This window comes from Ipomoea triloba, chromosome 4 (genome assembly GCF_003576645.1).
Source record: "Ipomoea triloba cultivar NCNSP0323 chromosome 4, ASM357664v1".
Classification (NCBI taxonomy): domain Eukaryota; kingdom Viridiplantae; phylum Streptophyta; class Magnoliopsida; order Solanales; family Convolvulaceae; genus Ipomoea; species Ipomoea triloba.
In genome coordinates this window covers 16,730,167-16,750,848 of record NC_044919.1, presented here as the reverse complement: position 1 = coordinate 16,750,848, position 20,682 = coordinate 16,730,167, and the positions used below count along the sequence as shown (strand labels likewise).

The following is a 20,682-nucleotide window of genomic DNA, read 5'->3' as shown; positions in this document are numbered from 1 at the left end:
CCGGGTCTACCACGGGTCAGCCCGGAGCGGAAATAGGGGGCCAACCCGAGCCCACGCGACTAGGTCGTATTGGGCCCAAGTTGACCCCTCGGGGTTGACTTGGTCGACCCCGGCCTATGACTTGACCCCTCGGGGTCGACTCAAGGGCAACCTCAGCCCATGAGTCGACCCCGGGGTCGTCCTGGTCGAGCCCCGGGCTCGGCCACGACCTCGGGGTCCCGGCTTGATGCGGTCTTCGCGGCGCAAGACTCGGTCCTGGGCCGTTAGAGTGGTTCTCTCCGAGCGGTTAGGCCTAGGAACTAGTATAAAAACATGCAACATTGTCCTATTGAGACATCTTCTTCATACTTTGTCCTAACGACATCCTTGTCTTGTTATTACCAATCTTGTAATAGCTTTATCCATTATTCAATATACAAAATACCTCCGAGATACACTTTGATCCGTACTTGTCATACCCCCTATAATCTTATCGGGTTTATTGATTCGGGCTACCCGGGTTAATTAAATCCATCATTGGTGCTTTCATTGAGAGCTCGACGTACAAGCTCGAGCGTGCTATTCCTTTTTTCCACTAGCTATGGCAAGATCTGGATCCAACTCCGGCAACTCCCACGGCTCGCGTGGTAATTGCGCTCCCTCCCGTGCCGGTGAACCTAACGGGGCGGCGAGTCGTCAAACCATGCCCGTGAGGTCGGCCGGCGACCTCCGGGACGTCATCAACCATAACCGTCAGGCCGGGCCGACCCGCCCCCTCCACCTCCAGCCTCGGGATTCCAGGAGGGGATGGCCGCGCTCCGGCAAGCCACAATCGTGTTGACACAGATCTTGGACGGGCTTCAAGGCAACCTCGTGGCTTTCCCACACGGTCCGTCACGGCGAGAGGAGGGCCCGAGTATCCGCCGACCTCGCACACCCGAACCCCACGTCGGCGAGGAGGTCAATTCACCTCGGCCCTCAGCAAGGAGGGGAGGAGACGAGGCCCCTCGAGGTCGGCCTTTGCAACGCGAGACAGGAGGAGCCCGACCAACCCGGGCTACCAAGTCCGCCCTTGGACGATTGGGCACACGGGTCCCAATCCACGAATGCCTCGACTTCGGACCCCCCAACGAGGCGCCCGCCGAGGGGTCGGCTTCACGAAGGGCCCCGAGCCTTGAGCCCCGCGCTCAACCTTGGCGGGAACAATCCTCGCGTATAGAGCAATCCGGGGAGACTCGTGGACGACCCTCGAGCTCCCACAACAGTGAGATGGAGCAGTTACGTAGACGGATGGACGAGCTCCAGCGTAAGTTGGAAGCGCGAGAAGGGTCCCCGGAGCCTCAGGAGGTGTTGACCTCCCCATTCACCGACGATGTCATAGCGGAACCGCTACCGAGGGACTTCCGATTCCCAACCATTAAGGCTTATACGGGGTCGGCCGACCCCCGAGCCCACCTCCACAGGTATCGAGCCGCCATCATGATGGCGGGTGCAAGTGACGCCGTCATGTGCCGAGGTTTTTTCGCGACCCTCGACGGCCAAGCGCAAAACTGGTTCACTTCTTTGCCCGAGAAATCCATCTCAACCTTTGCGGATCTCTCGGGAAAATTCTTGACATACTACGCCAGCAGCATCCCAAAGAAGAAGCAGTTCGCCAATATGTGTAAGTTGGAACAGTGGAGCACGGAAACATTGACTGACTACCTCATCAGGTGGAAGAAGGAGGCGAGGTCAGTGGAGAATTTCGATGAGAAGGCGGCCATACCGATCTTCACCAGCAATGTCAGATCGGGGCCCTTCCACCGCGACCTCGTCCAGAATCGCCCGAAAACGTATGCGGCGTTGCTGGACCGAGCGGCGAGGTTCACTGAGGCGAAGGAGGCTGAGAGGAAGAAGAAGGAGGAGGAACGAGGCCGGGGTCGAGACAAGGCACCCCAAGAGGAACGTCGGACTCCAAGGCCCCCGCGCCAAGGGCCCCGGTTGGCGCCCCTTCGTTGCCTGACCCCTCTAACACATCCGGTGAGCGCTATTTTGGAGCATGCCGAGGTCATGGGCATCATATCATACCCGGATGAGTGTTTGAAGGTGTCGCCGAACGCGGATCCGAACAAGTATTGTCGTTTCCACAGACAGCAAGGACACGACACCAACGAGTGCATGGTTCTCAAGAGACAGATCGAGGAGCTGATCCAAAGGGGTTACCTCGGTCAGTACGTTAAGAGGTCGGGGCAAGGCCGACCTCAAGGCCCGGGCAACGTGTGGAAGAAGAAGGGTGGCTCCGAGCCACCCGCCTCCGGGTCGTGTAAGAGGGAGCTCGACCAACTCACTGAGGAGGAGGAGAAGGAGTTGGACGAGCCCCACCCTCAAAAGAAGCAGGTCATCCACGTCATCTTCGGAGGCCCCGAAGGGGTGACACACAATCAAAAAGGAAGAAATGGGCCCGAAACCTTTATGTGGGGGAGGTCGTCCGCCAACCGCATGAGAAAAAGCCGAGGAGAGAACCTATTACCTTCACAGACGACGACCTCCCGGACGGCCCTTTACCGCATCGCGATGCCTTGGTGATCACCTTGGACATCAACAATGTCATCGTGCACCGGGTGCTGGTGGACACGGGGAGCTCGGTGAACGTCATATACTATGACACGTTCACCAAGCTCGGCCTATCAAGGAAACAATTAACACAGGTCAGAACCCCGCTGTCCGGGTTCACGGGAGACTCCATCGAGACGGAGGGTTCTATCAGCCTCGAGGTGGAGATAGGCACCCAGCCGCACGTCAAGAGGTGGGAGGTCGAGTTCGTGGTCGTCAAGAGCGAATGCGCGCACAACATCATTCTTGGTCGACCCGCCTTGGAAGACCTCCGGAGCATAATATCCATGGAACACCTATGTTTGAAGTTCCCCACCCCGACCGGGGTCGGGGTGGCAAGAGGAGATCAGAAGGTTAGCCGAAGCTGCTATTTGAAGGCATGTCGCCAAATCGGCAAAAGGGACCTCCAGGTCCACACTATCGGCGAGAAGGCGTTACAAGGCGAGGAGGGTCGGCCCCGCGCCGAGCCCATAGTCGAGACTGAGGAGGTCGTGCTGGACCTCGGCCGCCCCGAGAGGGTCGTCAAGGTCGGGACAGGGTTGCCGGCCGACCTCCGGGGTCGAATCATCAAGGTCATCCGGCGCTTCAAGGACGTGTTCGCATGGGGCCCCGAGGACATGCCGGGGCTCGACCGCGAAGTGATCACTCACAAATTGGCGGTACTACCAATAAACACTCTGTTGTAAGGCGGCCCGTCCCCTTAAAATGCATTCAATAATAAAATCGCGACTTTCCTTGCACCCATTTTTAATATTGTTTCGAAAGTCACGGAGTTACCGCTCGGCTGACCCCCGCGGTCATCGCGCGGCCGACCTCCGGGTCACCTCCACGAACGACCTCCGGGTCTTACACGGCCGACCTCCGGGTCCTCTACGGCCAACCTCATAACCTTAGGCCGCCTCATTTAAATGGCCACACTCCTAGGAGCGATACGAGGCTCGACCTCGCCTATCGCTGAACGGACAAGTCTTTAAGTCCAATAGCGTAAAACGCTTTAACTTCAAAGACCAAAAACCCTAGGGGCGATACAAGGTCCGCCCTTGACTATTGCCGAACGGAAGAGTCCCTAGGCACAAGACCGAATGGTCTCAACTTAGGACGACTGAACACCCTAGGGGCGATATAGGGTCCGATCCCGCCTATCGCCGAACGGAAGAGTTTCTAGGCGTAAGACCAATCGGTCTCGACTTAGAACAACTTACACCCTAGTGAGGGTACGGGATCAAGCCGGGACCCCGAGGTTTAATCTCGCCTACCATCGAACGGGCGTGCTAAGGGTCGAGGGTTGAGGCACCCGGGCCCGACGCCAACTTGGAAAAGCAAACAACATCGATAAAAGCATTAAGTTAAAAAAAAAAAACAAACGAGTGCGTAGCCGGAGCCCCGCGCCCCGGACGACCTCGAGGCTGTGGACGACCCCGAGGCGGTGCGACCGACCTCGAGGCACTAGGCGTGAAGGCGAAACACAAGTTCCATGAGTGTATATGATCCAAGTGAGACTTGGAACCAAAAGGTGGAGGACGACCTTGAGGCCGTAAATGACCCCGAGGCCGTGGACGACCCCGAGGCGGTGCGGCCGACCTCGAGGCACTGGGCGTGAAGGCAAAACACAAGTTCCGTGGGCACGAAGAACCAAGGCAAAACCAAATGGGACTTGGAACCAAAAGGTGGAGGACGACCTCGAGGCACTAGGCGTGAAGGCGAAACACAAGCTTCGTGGGCGCGAAGAACCAAGGCAAGACCAAAGGGGACTTGGAACCAAAAGGCGGAAGACGACCTCGAGGCCGTGAGCGACCCTGAGGCAGTGAACGACCCCGAGGTAGTGGACGACCCCGAGGCGGTGGCCGACCTCGGGACGACGGGGGGCCACGCCCTCGGCCTCCACCCACAAAGTCGTCCGAGCAGCAGCCCGCCATGGAGGCCTCGTGCCTCAGCCACTCAACACTCAAAGGCGGGAAACCCGAGACAACGCAAATAAAGGAGAATCATAAAATCCCTAAAAGAACACAAGGCACAAGTAGAAAAGACAGCAAAATGTCATAAACGCAAGGAAGATGTTTGGCAAACATCAGCAAAATAATAAAAAGGGCCAACATGCAAAAGGTCCCTTATACAAAACAAAATGCAAGATAAAGCCTACTAGTCGCGAGGTGGCTCGGAGGTCGCCCCGGCCTCTGTAGCAGGCGCGAGGTCATCCATACCCTCCGGGATGTGAATCTGATCCAAAGGAAGGGCAGCAACAGCAGTCCCGAGACCAAGGGAGAGGTCCGGAAGGTCGTCAGCAAACTGTGTAGGCGAGGCGGCAGCTGACTGAGGCACAGATGATGAACGGGGCTCGGCGGCGGCATCCGCTGGCTAGACAGACTCGACCGTGGCAGCTGTGTCGGGGTTGTCGAGAGCTGGAGGTAAACCCCAAGCCGTGGGATCAAAGGACGCATCTCGGCGATGAAGGGCAGCATATAGATCCCGCTGCATGGTGTACTGGCCCACATCATAACATCCTCCCCATGTGCAGCAAGGTAGCTCTCAACATCCCTCCGGTACACCTCGGACTCCTTGTAGCGCGGGATCTCGAGGATAAGAGCCTCCCGACACGCCTTAAGCTCGTCCGATACTTCTTAGCCTCCGCAGCATACCTCTTGGCCTCCTTGGCGCACTTCTTGACCTCGTCAGCCTAGGCCTTCTCCTGCGCCTGGTGCTCCCGGTCCCGCAGCGCAAGCACCTCGCTCAAGCTGGCAGTCCTCTGCCGCTCCTCCTCTAAGAAGGTCCGGGTGGCCCTCAGATTACTCTCCAAGAGAGTCTGGCGGAAGAGCAACTACAAAGAAAGGTGGAACACGCACGAAAACACAGTTAATAAAATAAAATCACAAGGAGAATAGGTACCAATTATGCTTACCTCAAAGGCTGGACGGAGGCCGGATCCCTCTTCGAGGACCTGTGAATCACGCAGGGAGATGAGACGGCGTGCGACGGCCTCCAAAGGCATATCACCCTCGAGAAGGGACACGGTCAGAGGGATCTCAGCGGGCCACCCCACCCGCCAAAGCCCGGGGTGGAGAGGAGGGTGGCGCTCAAAGCCAAGGTCGATCAAAGCCGCCTCCGTCACCAATGCGGCGGCGTCAATATAATCACCATCAAGAACCGCTATCGAGTGGGCCCGAGATCCGAGCCGGGCCGAACGCGCTGCCGGGGCCTTATACTTGCAAAAGTAACCCGCCCAAGAGACACGGAACGGAAGGGAAGGACCGGTGGAAACAAAGACAAACTGGGGTTTCCAACTCTTATAGGGTGTAGGAGTGGAAGAAGTATGATAGGATTGAGTTAGTAAGGGATAAGTATGACTTGGATTTTTGGAATTCATCTGCTTGTAGACTCCTACTGCGATAGTAATTCCGGACGACTCGGGAGTGGCGCGATATAATATTTGGAGGCGATTTTTTGGGCATGGATAATATTTGGGGCCGTAATTTTAGTCGTGGCAGCATGGCTCGGGGTACGATTTATTGTTGAACTACTCTCTTTCGCTGACGACTTCTCGCAGCTCAGAGAGTGGGGGACTGATGATGGATAAATACTACCCGGGTCTACCATGGGTCAGCCCGGAGCGGAAATAGGGGGCCAACCCGAGCCCACGCGACTAGGCCGTATTGGGCCCAAGTTGACCCCTCGTCGACCCCGGCCTATGACTTGACCCCTCGGGGTCGACTCAAGGGCAACCTCGGCCCATGAGTCGACCCCGGGCTCGGCCACGACCTCGGGGTCCCGGCTTGATGCGGTCTTCGCGGCGCAAGACTCGGTCCTGGGCCGTTAGAGTGGTTCTCTCCGAGCGGTTAGGCCTAGGAACTAGTATAAAAACATGCAACATTGTCCTATTGAGACATCTTCTTCATACTTTGTCCAAACGACATCCTTGTCTTGTTATTACCAATCTTGTAATAGCTTTATCCATTATTCAATATACAAAGTACCTCCGAGGTACACTTTGATCCGTACTTGTCATACCCCCTATAATCTTATCGGGTTTATTGATTCGGGCTACCCGGGTTAATTAAATCCATCATGAGCAATGACTGCTTTATATTTTTTGTCACTTTTTAGTTGATTTAATCATTTAATTCATTTTTAATGTTTTTGTTTCTAGCAGAATTGTGGTGTAATGTGCTAGATTGTCCAACATCTTTTTAATGCATGTTATGAAATTCTTCTTCATATTTTTGAGATAATTTTTTTTAATGTGCCTGTGATTTTAATATCTTGTGAACTTATCTACTTAGAATTAGTAAAACAAACCGAATTGAGTTCACCTATTTGCAAGTTGATGTTGTTAGGGAATTAATTTGTATAGAATATATTGGCAATTTATTTGATTAGTCTTGGTTAGTTTTAATTGGTCCATATAAATTAATTATGCCAAGATAAGCCATTGCATGAAAAAGTAAAAAATATAATCATTCAACCAATCATGTAGAGATTATCTCAACTATCCAACGACCAACCAATAATTTAAGAGAATTATTCCAATAGTCAAATAAAGAATTTGCTAACAAGCATTGTTCACCAACTAAATAAAAATTAAAACATCACCACATTATCACTGTTAACTTTGCATGCTTCCCCTCAACAATTTCTCCCCCTTTTTGCCATAATTGACAAAGGGTGCATCAATTATCATCTAGTAGGAGCAGAAGCTTGATCCTCAGCTTCTAAAGATTTTAAGAGCTACTTATCATTGAACATCATTCATTCCGATTGAACAGAACCCAATCGGACACGAACAACAACAATATCAATATCTAGATTTACACGCGGAGGTCTGTAGAGACAGCAACAAAACAATCATTAAAATGTGACATGTGAAACAGACGTTTGTCAATGATGTACTTGGAGTACATATTCCTTTCCTCCTCATGTTGGTGCTTCTGAAAGCCCTACTTGCATAAGATACCGTAAATCACACTGGAGAGCGTAAGAAGCACCTTGTCCTCTTTACCCCGACAGAAGCTCATGATATGTCGAAAGATCATTTCATCCAAATCAAATTGAATATTGTTCTGTATTTTGAACATTAGGATGACGATTTTCTTGGACACATAGTGTGCTGCAACAGTGGGTAACCAGTTGTTCGTTGCCAGACGAAGTAGAATAGCATAACTGGATGTGAGAAAACGAGATTCATACAGTTATGCTATTTGATCAAGAAACCAGGTGATCTTGAAGCTCGTTTTCTCACATCCAGTTATGCTATTCTACTTCGTCTGGCAACGAACAACTGGTTACCCACTGTTGTAGCACACTATGTGTCCAAGAAAATGGTCATCCCGTTGTTCAAAATACAGAATAATATTCAGTTTGATTTGGGTTAAATGATCTTTCGACATATCACGAGCTTCCGTCAGGGTAAAGAGGACAAGGTGTTTCTTCCATTCTCCAGTTTGATTTATGGTATCTTATGCAAGCAGGGCTTTCTGAATCACCAACATGAGGAGGAAATGAATTTAATGATTGTTCTGGTTTGAATTCTGTTGCTGTCTCTGCAGACCCATCTGTGTCTACTAGACCCCCGCGTGTAAATCCAGATATTGCTGTTGTTCGTGTCCAGTTGGATTCTGCTCAATCGATTTTATCAAACTTAAAGTCTACTGTTGCTCAAGTGGAACGAATGATATTCAATGATAAGCAGTTCTTAAAATCTTTAGAAGTTGAGGATCAAGCTTCTGCTCCTACTAAATGATCATTGATGCAACCTTTGTCAATTATGGCAAAAATGGGGAGAAATTGTTGAGGGGAGCATGCAAAGTTAACAGTGGTAATGTGGTGATGTTTTAATTTTTATTTAGTTGGTGAACAATGCTTGTCAGCAAATTCTTTATTTGGCTATTAGAATAATTCTCTTAAATTATTGGATGGTTGAGATAATCTCTACATGATTGGTTAGATGATGACTTTTTTCTTTTTCATGCAATGGCTTATCTTGGCATAATTAATTAAAATTATGTTTCTAGATTTGCATGTTAACACAACATGTCTTAAGGCACTACTTAATGAAAATATTTTTTTTTATTGATTGATATTATTCGTGCCTTAAGAATGTATGTGTTTAGTTTTGACAAATAATTGCCAAAGGAGAGATTGGTAGGGAAATTAATTTGTATATAATATATTGGCAATTTATTTGATTAGTATTGGTTAGTTTTAATTGGTCCATATAAATTAATTATGCCTAAGATGTTTTGCATGAAGTAAAGAAAGAGTGATTAATGATTCAAACAAGTTTGGTTTGAGATGAGTTTTATCAAGAGAGATGTAAGTGGATGAATCTCCTTAAGTTAAGGAGATCTCATGCAATAATGGTGCCAAGGAATCCAAGTATAAATAGAGGATGAAGCTACAGAGATTCAAGAGCTGATACGTACACAAGAAACACCATTGTCCCTGATATTTTAATATTAAGCACTGCTATTTTAGCATTAGCCCTGCTGTTTTAATATTTAAAGTCGGTTATGCTAATACAGACTCATATTCATTGTAAGATGGCTATTTAGTCTAGAGTTGTGTTGTGGTCCTGTATTCTAAATAAAGTGAAAGTCTTGCTGATTGGTCCATGAAAGCTGAAGAAGTTTATTCTCACATCACTACCAACTCAGGAGATGATGATGATTAGTAGGTGTAAAGATTAGGCCATTGTTGTTGGATGGAAATCTGGTAAACCTTGTATCATTTTTGATCATATAGTGGAGTTGGGTTTCACCTTTGTGTGGCCCCGCATACGTAAGAGAAGTTCTCTGAACTGCGTGAACATATTCTGGTTCCATTTACTTTTCCTATACTGTTTTTATTGTTTATTAGGTTTCTAATCTACTATACTAATAAGAGGCAAAGAGAGTTAGGCCTAAAATGGGTAAAAAAAATGGCGGTCAAATTATTTAATCAAATGGATGGTTCAGATGAATTATTTAATCAAATAGATGATTAAGATAATTCAGATTAATATTATTAATAGAGATTACCTAATTTAACCTTACTTTTATGATTATCCGTTAAGTTTTCCGTTAAATATTCTCCGTTAATATTCCGTTAACTTTTAACTTACCAATTAAATTCTATAAGAAAGGTCTTAGGTTCGAACTTCATCTCAATCAAATTTGACATAATTAAGTTTCTCACTCTATTTTACTCTTATTAAATTAAATAAATTAGTAGCTACAACAAAAAATGATACATATGTATTTCTTTAATTTAGAATTATGTGTCTACAATACCTTTATTTGAAAAAATTATTCATTATCAAAAAATTAAATTAAGTAAGATAAATAATTTCATTAGTTATACTGTCTTTATTTGCTCTCATGCAAAGATTCTTTACATTCAAATTTATCAATTGATATTCATTACATTGTCCATTATCTTATTTTTACAATATCTTGTAATTAAATATCAAAGTTATAGTACAAAATAATGTTATATATTTATTTACCAAGTATTTTATTGATACTATGAAAAAAAACATTTTAAAATAATTTGAAGCTAATTATATTAACTACTTGGGGATTGGTTGACAAAGAGAGTACTCAAATAATAACCCAACAAATTGAAGTGGAATCACTCTATTTTACTCTTATTGAATTAAATAAATTAGTAGTTACACCAAAAAGTGATACATATGTATTTCTTTAATACCATGAAAAAAATAAAAAAGAATAGTTTGAAACCAATCATATTAACTACTTGGGGGATTTGTTGACAATGAAAGTATTCAAATAACCCATAACCCAACAAATTGAAGCGAGAAACTACCTTTTAATATCTTTGGAATATATAATATTTTAAATTTTCAAATTTTTATTAATTTATTTAATCTTTTTTCTTAAATTAGCGATTTCTTTATCCACAATAACTCATTCAACAATAATGGCTGAACCAAATGACCCTAAGCAGAACACCTAAAGGAAAGTCCATAGCTCCTATATCATAATCCCATTGCATGACATTGTCATCTATGCTACTAACAATAACCGAATTGCAAATAATACACTACCAACAAAAAGGAAGAGAACAAATAGTAAAGATGAAGACAATGACAATGTTACTCAAAAGAGAATTAAGAACACTTAGAAAAATTCAAATTAAAAGTAGTATTTATTTAGACTATTATTTTTAGACCAAATATTTAGACTATCGATTTTACAAGGTTGCAAACATTTATCTTAGTAATAATTATAATGAATTTTCTATATTATCTTGGATTCATATGCTTTGAGTTAGATATTTAAATAAAAAAATTCGGCATTCAATTACCCATGTATAAACTTCTCCTATATAATCTTGCATTGATATACTTTCAAATATTTATTTAAATATAAACATTGGGCATTAACTCATTCGCGCAATGCGCGTATAAAACTAGTATAGTATTAAACATAGATGATTAATTTCTTTTAAAAACAAAGTAGGAACCAGATAGGTTATCACCTGCATTCAATATTTATAAATTTTCAGATGTACATGGTCTCAGACGAGTATAAAATGGATTAGGCTTTATAGTTATTGGAAAAAATTGAATATAGAAATAAAAGTTGATGGAGAGGAAAGGGAATTGGTCTTACATTTCATGCATCATGCTACATGGTCCAGCCATAATTGATTTTAGCTCCTATAGTTGGTATTTATTGGAGAAGCATTGTCATGTTCCATCATTTGATGAAGATGGCAAAAGAGTTTCCTGCTCTGATTATCAGGTCATTCACATTGTTTTTAATTCTCTGTGTTTAACATGATTCAAAGTGAGTGATGAGTGTTCTTGTATATGGCATTTGAAGGTGAGGTTAGCCCATATTATTGGAAACTTGGAATAAAAAGCTAAGCTAGTAAACTTTGATATAAATTCTTTTTTACTTCAGATATTTATCTTAGCATTTGGTGAATGATCCAAGTAATGTAGTTCTGAATGTTTTCATGAATACTTGGACATGGTTCTTCTGAATTTAATATTCTACTGCCTAAGTGAAATTGAATTTATATTCCCCTCCCTCCTTTTTTTTTTCTCTCCTTTTCCACTGACTTCATCTGACGCTGTTCTTGATTTGTTGCATGCATTCTTGCCCTATCACTTTTTAGTAAAACATTGTTACTTCAGAAGAAAATGACTTCCCTTGTATCCTTTGTCAATATGTATCAGCTTATGAACAATAGATTATATATCTGTACACCATTTGCCTCTGTTTCTTTATCATATCAAATGCTTTTTATTGTCTTTTTCATATTTGTGTAACAAGTGCTGATTACTAGACTCAGGTGAATTTATGTGCAAAAGGTTGTACTGCATATGTGCTTGGTGATGAATTTTCAGAACACTATTTTAGTTCAAAAAGTGTTGAAATAAATGTTACTCATAATAATGTGGTCCTTATTATGAGTTGTACCAATCATTGAGCCAAGGGGCTCATTGAGTTCCTTTCGCCGTTTGGGGTCTACGTTTTCTTCTTCTTTGTGTTTTTTTCCCTACGGCAGTGAACGATGAGAGAAAAGAGACGGTGAGCGTGTTCCTTCCCCCTCTCTTCGCGCTGGAAGCAGGCGATCGAGACCAGACCAGGCTGATTGTCGGCTGCGATATGATCGTTGCATCCCAACCAGATCTGGCAGTAGGCAGCGACCCCGACCAGATATGGTTGATCGCGTCACAGTCGGCGATCCATATGAGACCAGATTGACCTCCTCTCTATTGAACCTTAGTTTTATTCCAGTTCTGCTTAGTTTTATTCTAGCCTATTCTTTTGGCTTATGCTTAGTTTTTGTATAGGTTGTTATAACTGGTTCCCTTTTCTTCTGATTGTGTACTCTATATATTTTGCTTCCTTGCTATGAATAAATATCAAGCTTACAATTTCTACATGGTATCACAGCCAATCCTCTAGTGAGATTTTTTATCCTTATCGGTCCTGTTTATCTTCTCGTTTCCCATGGCTGCTACACCTCAAACAACCATTGTACAACTCTATGCCCCAACCCACTTCCCAATCAAACTCACCTCATCAAACTTTCCAATTTGGGAAAAAAAAGTTGAGTCCACACTCATTGGACTTGACCTTGTGGGTTACGTTAATGGCACTATTGTTGCTCCGGCGAAATATTCCAATGCAGAACAAAGAGTCCTAAACCCAGCTTATACAACTTGGTACAGACAAGACCAATTTATCCTTAGCGCTATATTAGGTAGCTTGACAGACACCCTGCAATTTTTAATTTCCTCTGCATCATCTGCCCGTGATGCTTGGACTTGCCTATCTACCAGCTGTGATGCGTCCTCTCGAAGTCGCATAGTCTCCTTTAAAGCCAAACTAGCAAAAAATCCAAAGGGTAATCGATTAGTTGAAACATATAGGCGAGATATGAGAGCCATTTCTGATGATTTAGCTCTTGCCCAGAGCCCTGTCACTGAAGAGGACCTTGTTGTCCATATATTCACACAACTTGGTGATGAGTACAATTCAATCGTAGCTGCTCTCCGCATGTGCACTGAAGCTATTTCATATGGAGAATTATCTGATGTCCTTACAGATTATGAAAGATTACTGAAGGACAATTAGGCTGCCACACAAGTGTTTATGCCGACGGCCAACGCGACACAACAGCGGTTTAACGATCCTGCACCATCATCAAACACTAGTGTTGCTGAAACAACTTTTAATGGCTATAACAGGCGTGGCCGTGGAGGTTCGATGTTCTCAAATGGCAGACAGAATTAATCGTGCCAAAATGGCAATTGCCTCAATCGTTATTGCAAATATTGTGACTACCTGGGGCACGATACATGGTTTTGTCGCAAACTTACTAAATTTCTGAAAGACAATTCCATTAATGTTCTTGAACCCAAACACTCCGGACATTCGTCTCCTATGGTGAACACAACATCTACAACCACAATGCCAACTCAGTCATGTGTTATGGACTCAGGAGTTTCGCATCATATTGTCACTCAACCATCGTCTCTACAGAATGTTTCAGACTACTATGGACCTGATGAGGTTTTGCTGGGAGATGGTAAGTCTCTAAACATTTCACACATTGGAACTGTTTCTTTACCTTCTACAAATAGGTCTCTTATTCTGTCTAATGTTCTGTGTGTTCCCAAATTACAAAAATATTTAGTGTCTGTGTCTAAGCTTTGCCAAACTAATCGTGTCTCGGTTGAATTCTTTGATTATTATTTTCTTGTTAAGGATCGTTTAACGAGAACATGACTCATGCGAGGGGCGATCGAGCATGATGTCTATAGCCTTCCATTCTAGAGTCCTCCTTATGTCAATATAACTTCAACTGTTTCTATTTCGGATTTGCATCATCGGTTTGGTCATCCTTCTCATAAAATCTTAGCTTCTATTCTTAGGTGTAATAAACTAAGCTTTAATCAGAAGAAGCTTGATTCTTTTTCATGTACTTCTTGCCATATTAATAAAAGTCACAAGTTGTCGTTTTCGTTCAATTCAATGTCTAGTAATTGTCCCTTACAACTCATTTATACTGATGTATGGAGTTCGTCTACTGTTTCCATTGATGGGTTTCGTTACTATATTAATTTTGTCGATCACTACACAAAGTATGTCTGGATATTTCCTCTCAAATACAAATCCGATGTCTATGTCATTTTTCCTCAATTCAAACGCATGGTTGAAAATTATTTTGGGCACAGAATAATCTCTATTTTTTCTGATAATGATGGTGAATATACCAAACTAACTTCAGTATTCAACACATCGGGTATTTCTCAGTTTACCTCCCCACCTCATACACCAGAACACAATGGGGTTGCTAAAAGGCGTCATAGGCATGTTGTTGAAGTCGGTATGGCTTTATTACACTATGCATCTATGTCATCTGAATATTGGTCGTGTGTCTTTCAAGTTGCGGTTTATTTAATTAATCGCATGTCCACTCCTATTTTACAAAATTGCTCACCTTATCAGAAATTGTTTAATAAATTGCCTAATTACCGGAAAATTAAGTTGTTTGGGTGTTTATGCTTTCCGTGGTTAAAACCGTATTTTCTAGGCAATTTAATAAATTGCCTAATTACCGAAAAATTAAGCTGTTTGGGTGTTTATGCTTTCCGTGGTTAAAACCGTATTTTCCAGGCAAGTTAAATCCAAAATCGTTTCCGTGTGTGTTTCTAGGTTACTCCTTGAGTCAGTCTGCATATAAGTGCTTGGAACCTTCCACTGGGCGTGTTTATGTTTCCCGGCATGTCATGTTTGTTGACAATAATTTCCCATTTCAAAAACTTAAATGCTCAAGTTATCCCGAAACCTCGCTCTCTGTGCCTCCTACGCCAATTCCATATCCTAGTTTGGCGCAAACTCTACCACTTGCGAATAGTCCTGTAGAACCGCATCCAGACAGTTCAAATGCCGCTACACTTAGTCCAATGCATAACCCTCCTGAGCCTATGCATGAATCCTCGGTTGAGTCTGAGTCATCTCACACACCTTTAGAATCTGTAAATCCTACTTCCACGGCTTCTAAATCCTCTCAGTCATTCGAACCTTGTCTACCATCATCACAGACCCAACATCCACAACCTTCCATTGTGTCTTCTCCATCTCCTGCGCACTCTGATCAGTCTAGACTGCAACGACAAAGGCGTCCAAATCCAAAATACTTTAATCATAAGTTTGTGAATGTGACAACAACACATCCCATAACTGCTTCTATTGAACCACGCACTGTTAGTCAAGTCTTGAAAAATGATTTATGGCGAGCTTCCATGTCGGAGGAGTTTAATGCATTGGTGAGAAATTGCACTTGGGAGCTAGTTCCTCGTGCTACCCATGTCGTTGTTGGCTGTAAGTGGGTTTTCCAGGTTAAACGATGAGCTAATGGTTTTGTAGACAGGTTTAAAGCACGTTTGGTTGCTAAAGGGTTATTGCAAGAGCCTGGTCGGGATTATTTCGAGACATTTAGTCTGGTGGTTAAGCCGGTGACTATTCGTGTTATACTTATTGTTGCTTTATCGCAAGGGTGGTGTTTGCGGTAGTTGGATGTTAATAATGCCTTCCTCAATGGCACCATGTATGATGAGGTATATATGGAGCAACCAACGGGCTTTGTTGATCAATGTTTGCCCGAACATATTTGCAGGTTACGAAAGGCAATTTATGGTTTAAAACAAGCTCTAAGAGCTTGGTACTTAGAATTGTCTAAATTTCTAATTTCCTACGATTTCAAGAAATCTATAGCTGACTCTTTTTTGTTTGTTTATTGTGCTCATGGTGTGGTTTTGTACTTTTTGGTGTATGTTGACGATATCATTCTTACAGGGAGTGACACTGGGTTCATCAGTTCGTTTGTGAAATGTCTTGCAGATAGATTTTCTTTAAAGACTTGGGTTCACTTCATCATTTTCTTGGTGTTGAAGTTGTTCCTACATCTAATGGGTTGTTTTTGTCACGGAGTCAGTATGTGGTTGACATCTTGGAGCAATTTGGTATAACAGGGGCGAAAGAAGTGTCGACACCCATGTGTTCCACCATAGTTTTGTGTTCTTATGGCTCCCTGGCTTTTGACGCCACATAGTATTGGCAAGCTATAGGGAGACTTCAGTATTTGGCTATTACTCGTCCAGAAATTTCTTTTACCGTCAATCGCTTAGCTCAATATATGGTGTCTTCTACTGAGCTGCATTGGCAGTCTGTGAAGCGAGTTTTACTGTATTTGAAGGGGACAGTGCATTTTGGCTTGCATTTTTGTAGCGATAAGCCTTTGTCACTCTTAGCCTACTCTGACTCAGATTGGGGGGTGGGGGGTGGGGGGGCATCTGTGATGGTGATCGCTCCACAATAGCTTATGTTGTGTTCTTTGGTTCTAATGTTGTGTCCCGGAGGTCTGCCAAATAACGTTCAGTTTCTCGGTCTTCCACGGAAGTTGGGTATATGGCACTAGTAAATTCTGTTGTGGAGCTCATGTGGATTCAGAATTTATTAACTGAGCTTGGGGTTCGGTTGCGTGACTCTTCGGTTCTTGTTACTGATAATTTGAGTGCGTCTTATGTGTGTAGGAACCCAGTTTTTCATTCCCGTATGAAGCATTTGGCGCTTGAAAGCATTTGGCGCTTGATTATTTCTTTGTGCGTTAGCAGGTTTCTTGTGGTTTATTACGTGTGCAGCATGTTCAGTCTTCTGCCCAGATTACTGACCTTTTGACTAAGCCGCTTGGTCATCGGGTTTTTACAGCGTTTCGAGACAAGATTGGCCTCATTGATGGTGCTCCAATCTTGCGGGGGCATATTGAGCCTTAGTTTTATTCCAATTCTGTTTAGTTTTATTCTAGCATATTCTTTTAGCTTATGCTTAGTTTTTGTATAGGTTGTTATAACTGGTTCCCTTTTCTTCTGATTGTGTACTCTATATATTTTGCTTCTTTGCTGTGAATAAATATCAAGCTTACAGTTTCTACACTCTCCGTGCTTCCGATGGGTTATACCTGGACATCTAGCGACGACATCTCTCGAACGGCACCCCGTAGACTACGGAAATTGTGATCGACCAATCTGTTTTCGATTGTGCTAATTGTGATTCGGCATCTCGCGGACGGCACCTCCCAGTCACCGTTTTTCTCTCAAGAAATTAAATCTATGAATATTTAATCATACAATATTCGTGAAAATAGAACATTGGAGATGAATTATTTTGTTCTTCGAAAACAAAATCATCCAAATCTTCAATACAACCTACCTCTTTAATTGATCTACCGCCGTGGTATTTACCGGCGTTCTGATCGGCACCCCGATTTTCTCTCGCTAGTTGCGGCGGTCATAGAGTGGACGATGCAGTTCGAAGTTGTGGATGCCAATGATGTCGGTGGCGGTGGTGGTTGGCACTGCGACAATGCGATGGTGGCAAGCGACAAGCCTGGTTGGCTCGGCGGTAGGCGGGGTTCGATAATTTTTTTATTCTCCTCTTTCGGTGGTGTTTTTTTTAACACAGCTGGCCAGCAACCACTGTTTCTCTTTTTGTGCAAGCAGATAGGTCTAGGTCTGTGGTTATATAGGTTGGGCCAGGTCTGTCCCATTTTAGCCAGGCCCAATCTCTAAAAATAAGAGAACTTATTTGTTTAAATACTTTTATCTTATGTGATAGGCCTAGGTCTTATACCTTCTAGCCCAACCCGATTTTTTAAAGCAATTTTTGGCCTAGTCAACACTCTATTATAAATTATAAAATAAAAGGAATGTTGGGTTTTAATTTTATTTGGGAAAATATTTCTTTAAATGATCTGACAGGGTAATTATCTGACAGGGTAATTGGGTAAGTACTAGACCCGGAACCACAAGCACTGACCCGAAGGCAGACAAACAGGCTCAGTGAAGGCAAACGACCACCCGTTACACAAGCACGACACATTGAAGAGAAGTTACTCTGAATGGCTCCTTGTCGTCATTACCCGCACTTAGTATAGGTAGTAAATGTCCGTTACATCCACAGAAGAGTCGATGCACTCACAGGTATAAAAGAAGAATCCTATTGCAGAGGAGGGGGAGGCCAAAAAACACTACTGTACTAAAACAAATTACCTATTGTAACAAATTACTTATATAATATTACTCCGGTAACATATTTACCGTCATTAGTGCTTTCGTTGAGAGTTGAGATCAAATCTCAGGCAAGCTCTACATATTACACAATACTAGCTTATCATTGGAGATTGTTGGATCTGGATCTAGCAGTTCCCATAATTCTCGTCACGTGAATCATGGCAACACCTCTAGTGATCGCAATGATGGTCTCCGCCAGCTACACAACAATAATCACGGTGGAGGGCAGCAGGCGCCCAAAGCACGGGTACCGTCTATGGACCCCCAGGTGACCGTCCGGGCTATTCAGCAGTCAGCGACAGCTCTAGCCAGTTGGGGGCAGAACCCCAAGCATCCGAGCAGAAGGATGAAATAGAGAAAAAGATGACCCATCGTTTGTGTCGTAGCGCAACTCATCAGCCGGCCGTTTCTATGCCCGCCATGGGACAGTGGGGTGAGAGGGTTGCTATCCAGCCAAGGTTGTGGTCAAGGGGTCACCCACCAAGGGTCTGCACCAGGATGAGCAGTCACAACAGATAGAAGGGATGAGTGAGTCTGGAGGGCCGGCTCCACTTCAGTCCAAGCAAACCCCAAATGCGCAAGAGTAAGTGGTAGAGCGACTACAATAGAAAATAGAAGAACTAGAGAAGAAAGTGGAGGCAAGGGAATAGTCGCCTAAGCCTGTGGTGAGGATGGCTGCACCATTCAACGCAAGGATAATGGATACACCTCTTCCAAAGGAGTTCAAGCTTCCGACTATCAAAGCCTACGTAGGGACCTCAGACCCGCGTGCGCACATGACAAGGTATAAGGCGGCAATGGTGATGATGGGGGCAGAAGATGACATTATATGCAGAGCATTTTTGTCCACTTTGGATTGGGCGGCTCAGGACTGGTTCAATACAATCCCATATGGCTTAATTCAAAATTTTGGAGAATTATCAAAAAGCTTTTTAAGTTACTTTTCTGACAATATACAATGTAAGAGGCTTTTCTCTCACCTGTACGCAGTAAGGCAAGATAAAGGGGAAAACTTAAAAGATTTTCTGAACAAATGGAAGATGGAGGTCAGCAATGTGCACGATTTAGACTCTAAGGCGACGATCTTCATATTTATCCAGGCATTGACGTCGGGAGATTTTCACAGGCAGTTAAACGGCCACCATCCACGCTCCTATGAGGAACTAATGAGGATAGTTAATCGTTATGCTGAGATAGAGGAGACTGATAGAAAGAAGAAGGATGAGGAAGAAGGCAGGAGGGGTGGGCAACCTAATAAAGTTGGTCCGACCAACCAGGCACCACGCCCAAACCAATCGTCCACAACAAAAGGGAGAGATCACGAGAGGCCTCATCTCGTACCACTACGACACTTGACACCGCTTACTCATTCGGTTAGTGTGATTCTAAGACAAGCTGAGGAAATGGGAATCATGTAATTTCTATCAGAATGCATGATAGTTTCTCCAAACATGGACCAGACCAAATATTGTTGGTTTCACTGACAGGTTGGCCATGATACTAATGAGTGTCACATTTTAAAAGGACAAATAGAGGAACTAGTGCAGAACGAATATTTTACTCAATTTGTTAAGTATCCACAGCAGCAGTATCAACAGCAAGGCCAACCCGGAAATGTATGGCGAAAGGAAGAGGACCTTGAGCCGTCCGCTTCCAACACCAAGAAGAAAAGGTACGACCAGGTAATGAAAGAAAGAAAGAAACAATGAGTTAGAGGAGGAGCCCGCGCAACGTAAAAAACATGTTATTCGCTGAAAAATTCGTTCAAGAAAAAATTTAACTAATGTTTATGGTTCGTCTTGATTAAATTTTAAAAAAAAAATCTCTTTCAACAAAAAAAATATGACATATATACATGTATCAATTGTTTTCGGCCAGCAACTTGATTCATTTTTATTATTGAATATGCTCATAATTAAATTGCTATTATTGTGAAATTTTTTTTGAATACCTATTATTGTGCAATATATTTGTTTAATATGACTTCTTATGCATATTCTGTCATACAGCATAATCTATAGTGTTGATTATGCGAATTATAAAGTATTATAAGAGTAGGCCCTCGAATTTAGACAAGTATACATCTACACGTAAATTTGCCCAAACTAGCGTTGGACCGAAAGCGATTATTTAATGTAGGCTCTTGATATTGAGATTTATCTCAATCCTACGTAACCTACAGACGCCGTTGTTGAGAAGTCCACGAACAATACCTTCCTGAAAAGGACCCTTATGCCTTATAAAAATCCGTGACGGATAATTTTGACTAGTACATATTAATAGTTTTTATTTTCTCTAAACTCACAATTTGATTGTCTTACCTTGATTTTTCAAAAACTTGAAGTCCAATGGTAAGGCCAAGCTGGCAACAATAACCATGATCTAACTCGTCCACTTTTGACGATTGTTATATGGCATTAGGCATAACGATGAAGCATCCTATATGCCTTATGACCACACCTAACATGGTCTAGCTTAATCTCTAAATTTGAATTACTTGCTAAACCATTATTTTTTCTCTCCAATGT

The 20,682-nt window shown here is 43.6% G+C and overlaps 2 protein-coding genes across 2 annotated transcripts; both read left to right on the top strand.

Annotated features, from left to right (window-relative positions):
* The first annotated feature begins 1,248 nt into the window (after positions 1-1,248).
* On the top strand, positions 1,249-3,257 carry LOC116015888. Its single transcript, XM_031256055.1, has 2 exons — positions 1,249-2,355; positions 2,442-3,257. The coding sequence occupies exons 1-2, from the start codon at positions 1,249-1,251 to the stop codon at positions 3,255-3,257; spliced, it is 1,923 nt and encodes a 640-aa protein (XP_031111915.1).
* Positions 3,258-18,825: 15,568 nt separating this feature from the next.
* LOC116015887 lies at positions 18,826-20,175 on the top strand. Its single transcript, XM_031256053.1, has 3 exons — positions 18,826-19,527; positions 19,642-19,836; positions 20,164-20,175. The coding sequence occupies exons 1-3, from the start codon at positions 18,826-18,828 to the stop codon at positions 20,173-20,175; spliced, it is 909 nt and encodes a 302-aa protein (XP_031111913.1).
* The last annotated feature ends 507 nt before the right edge of the window (positions 20,176-20,682 follow it).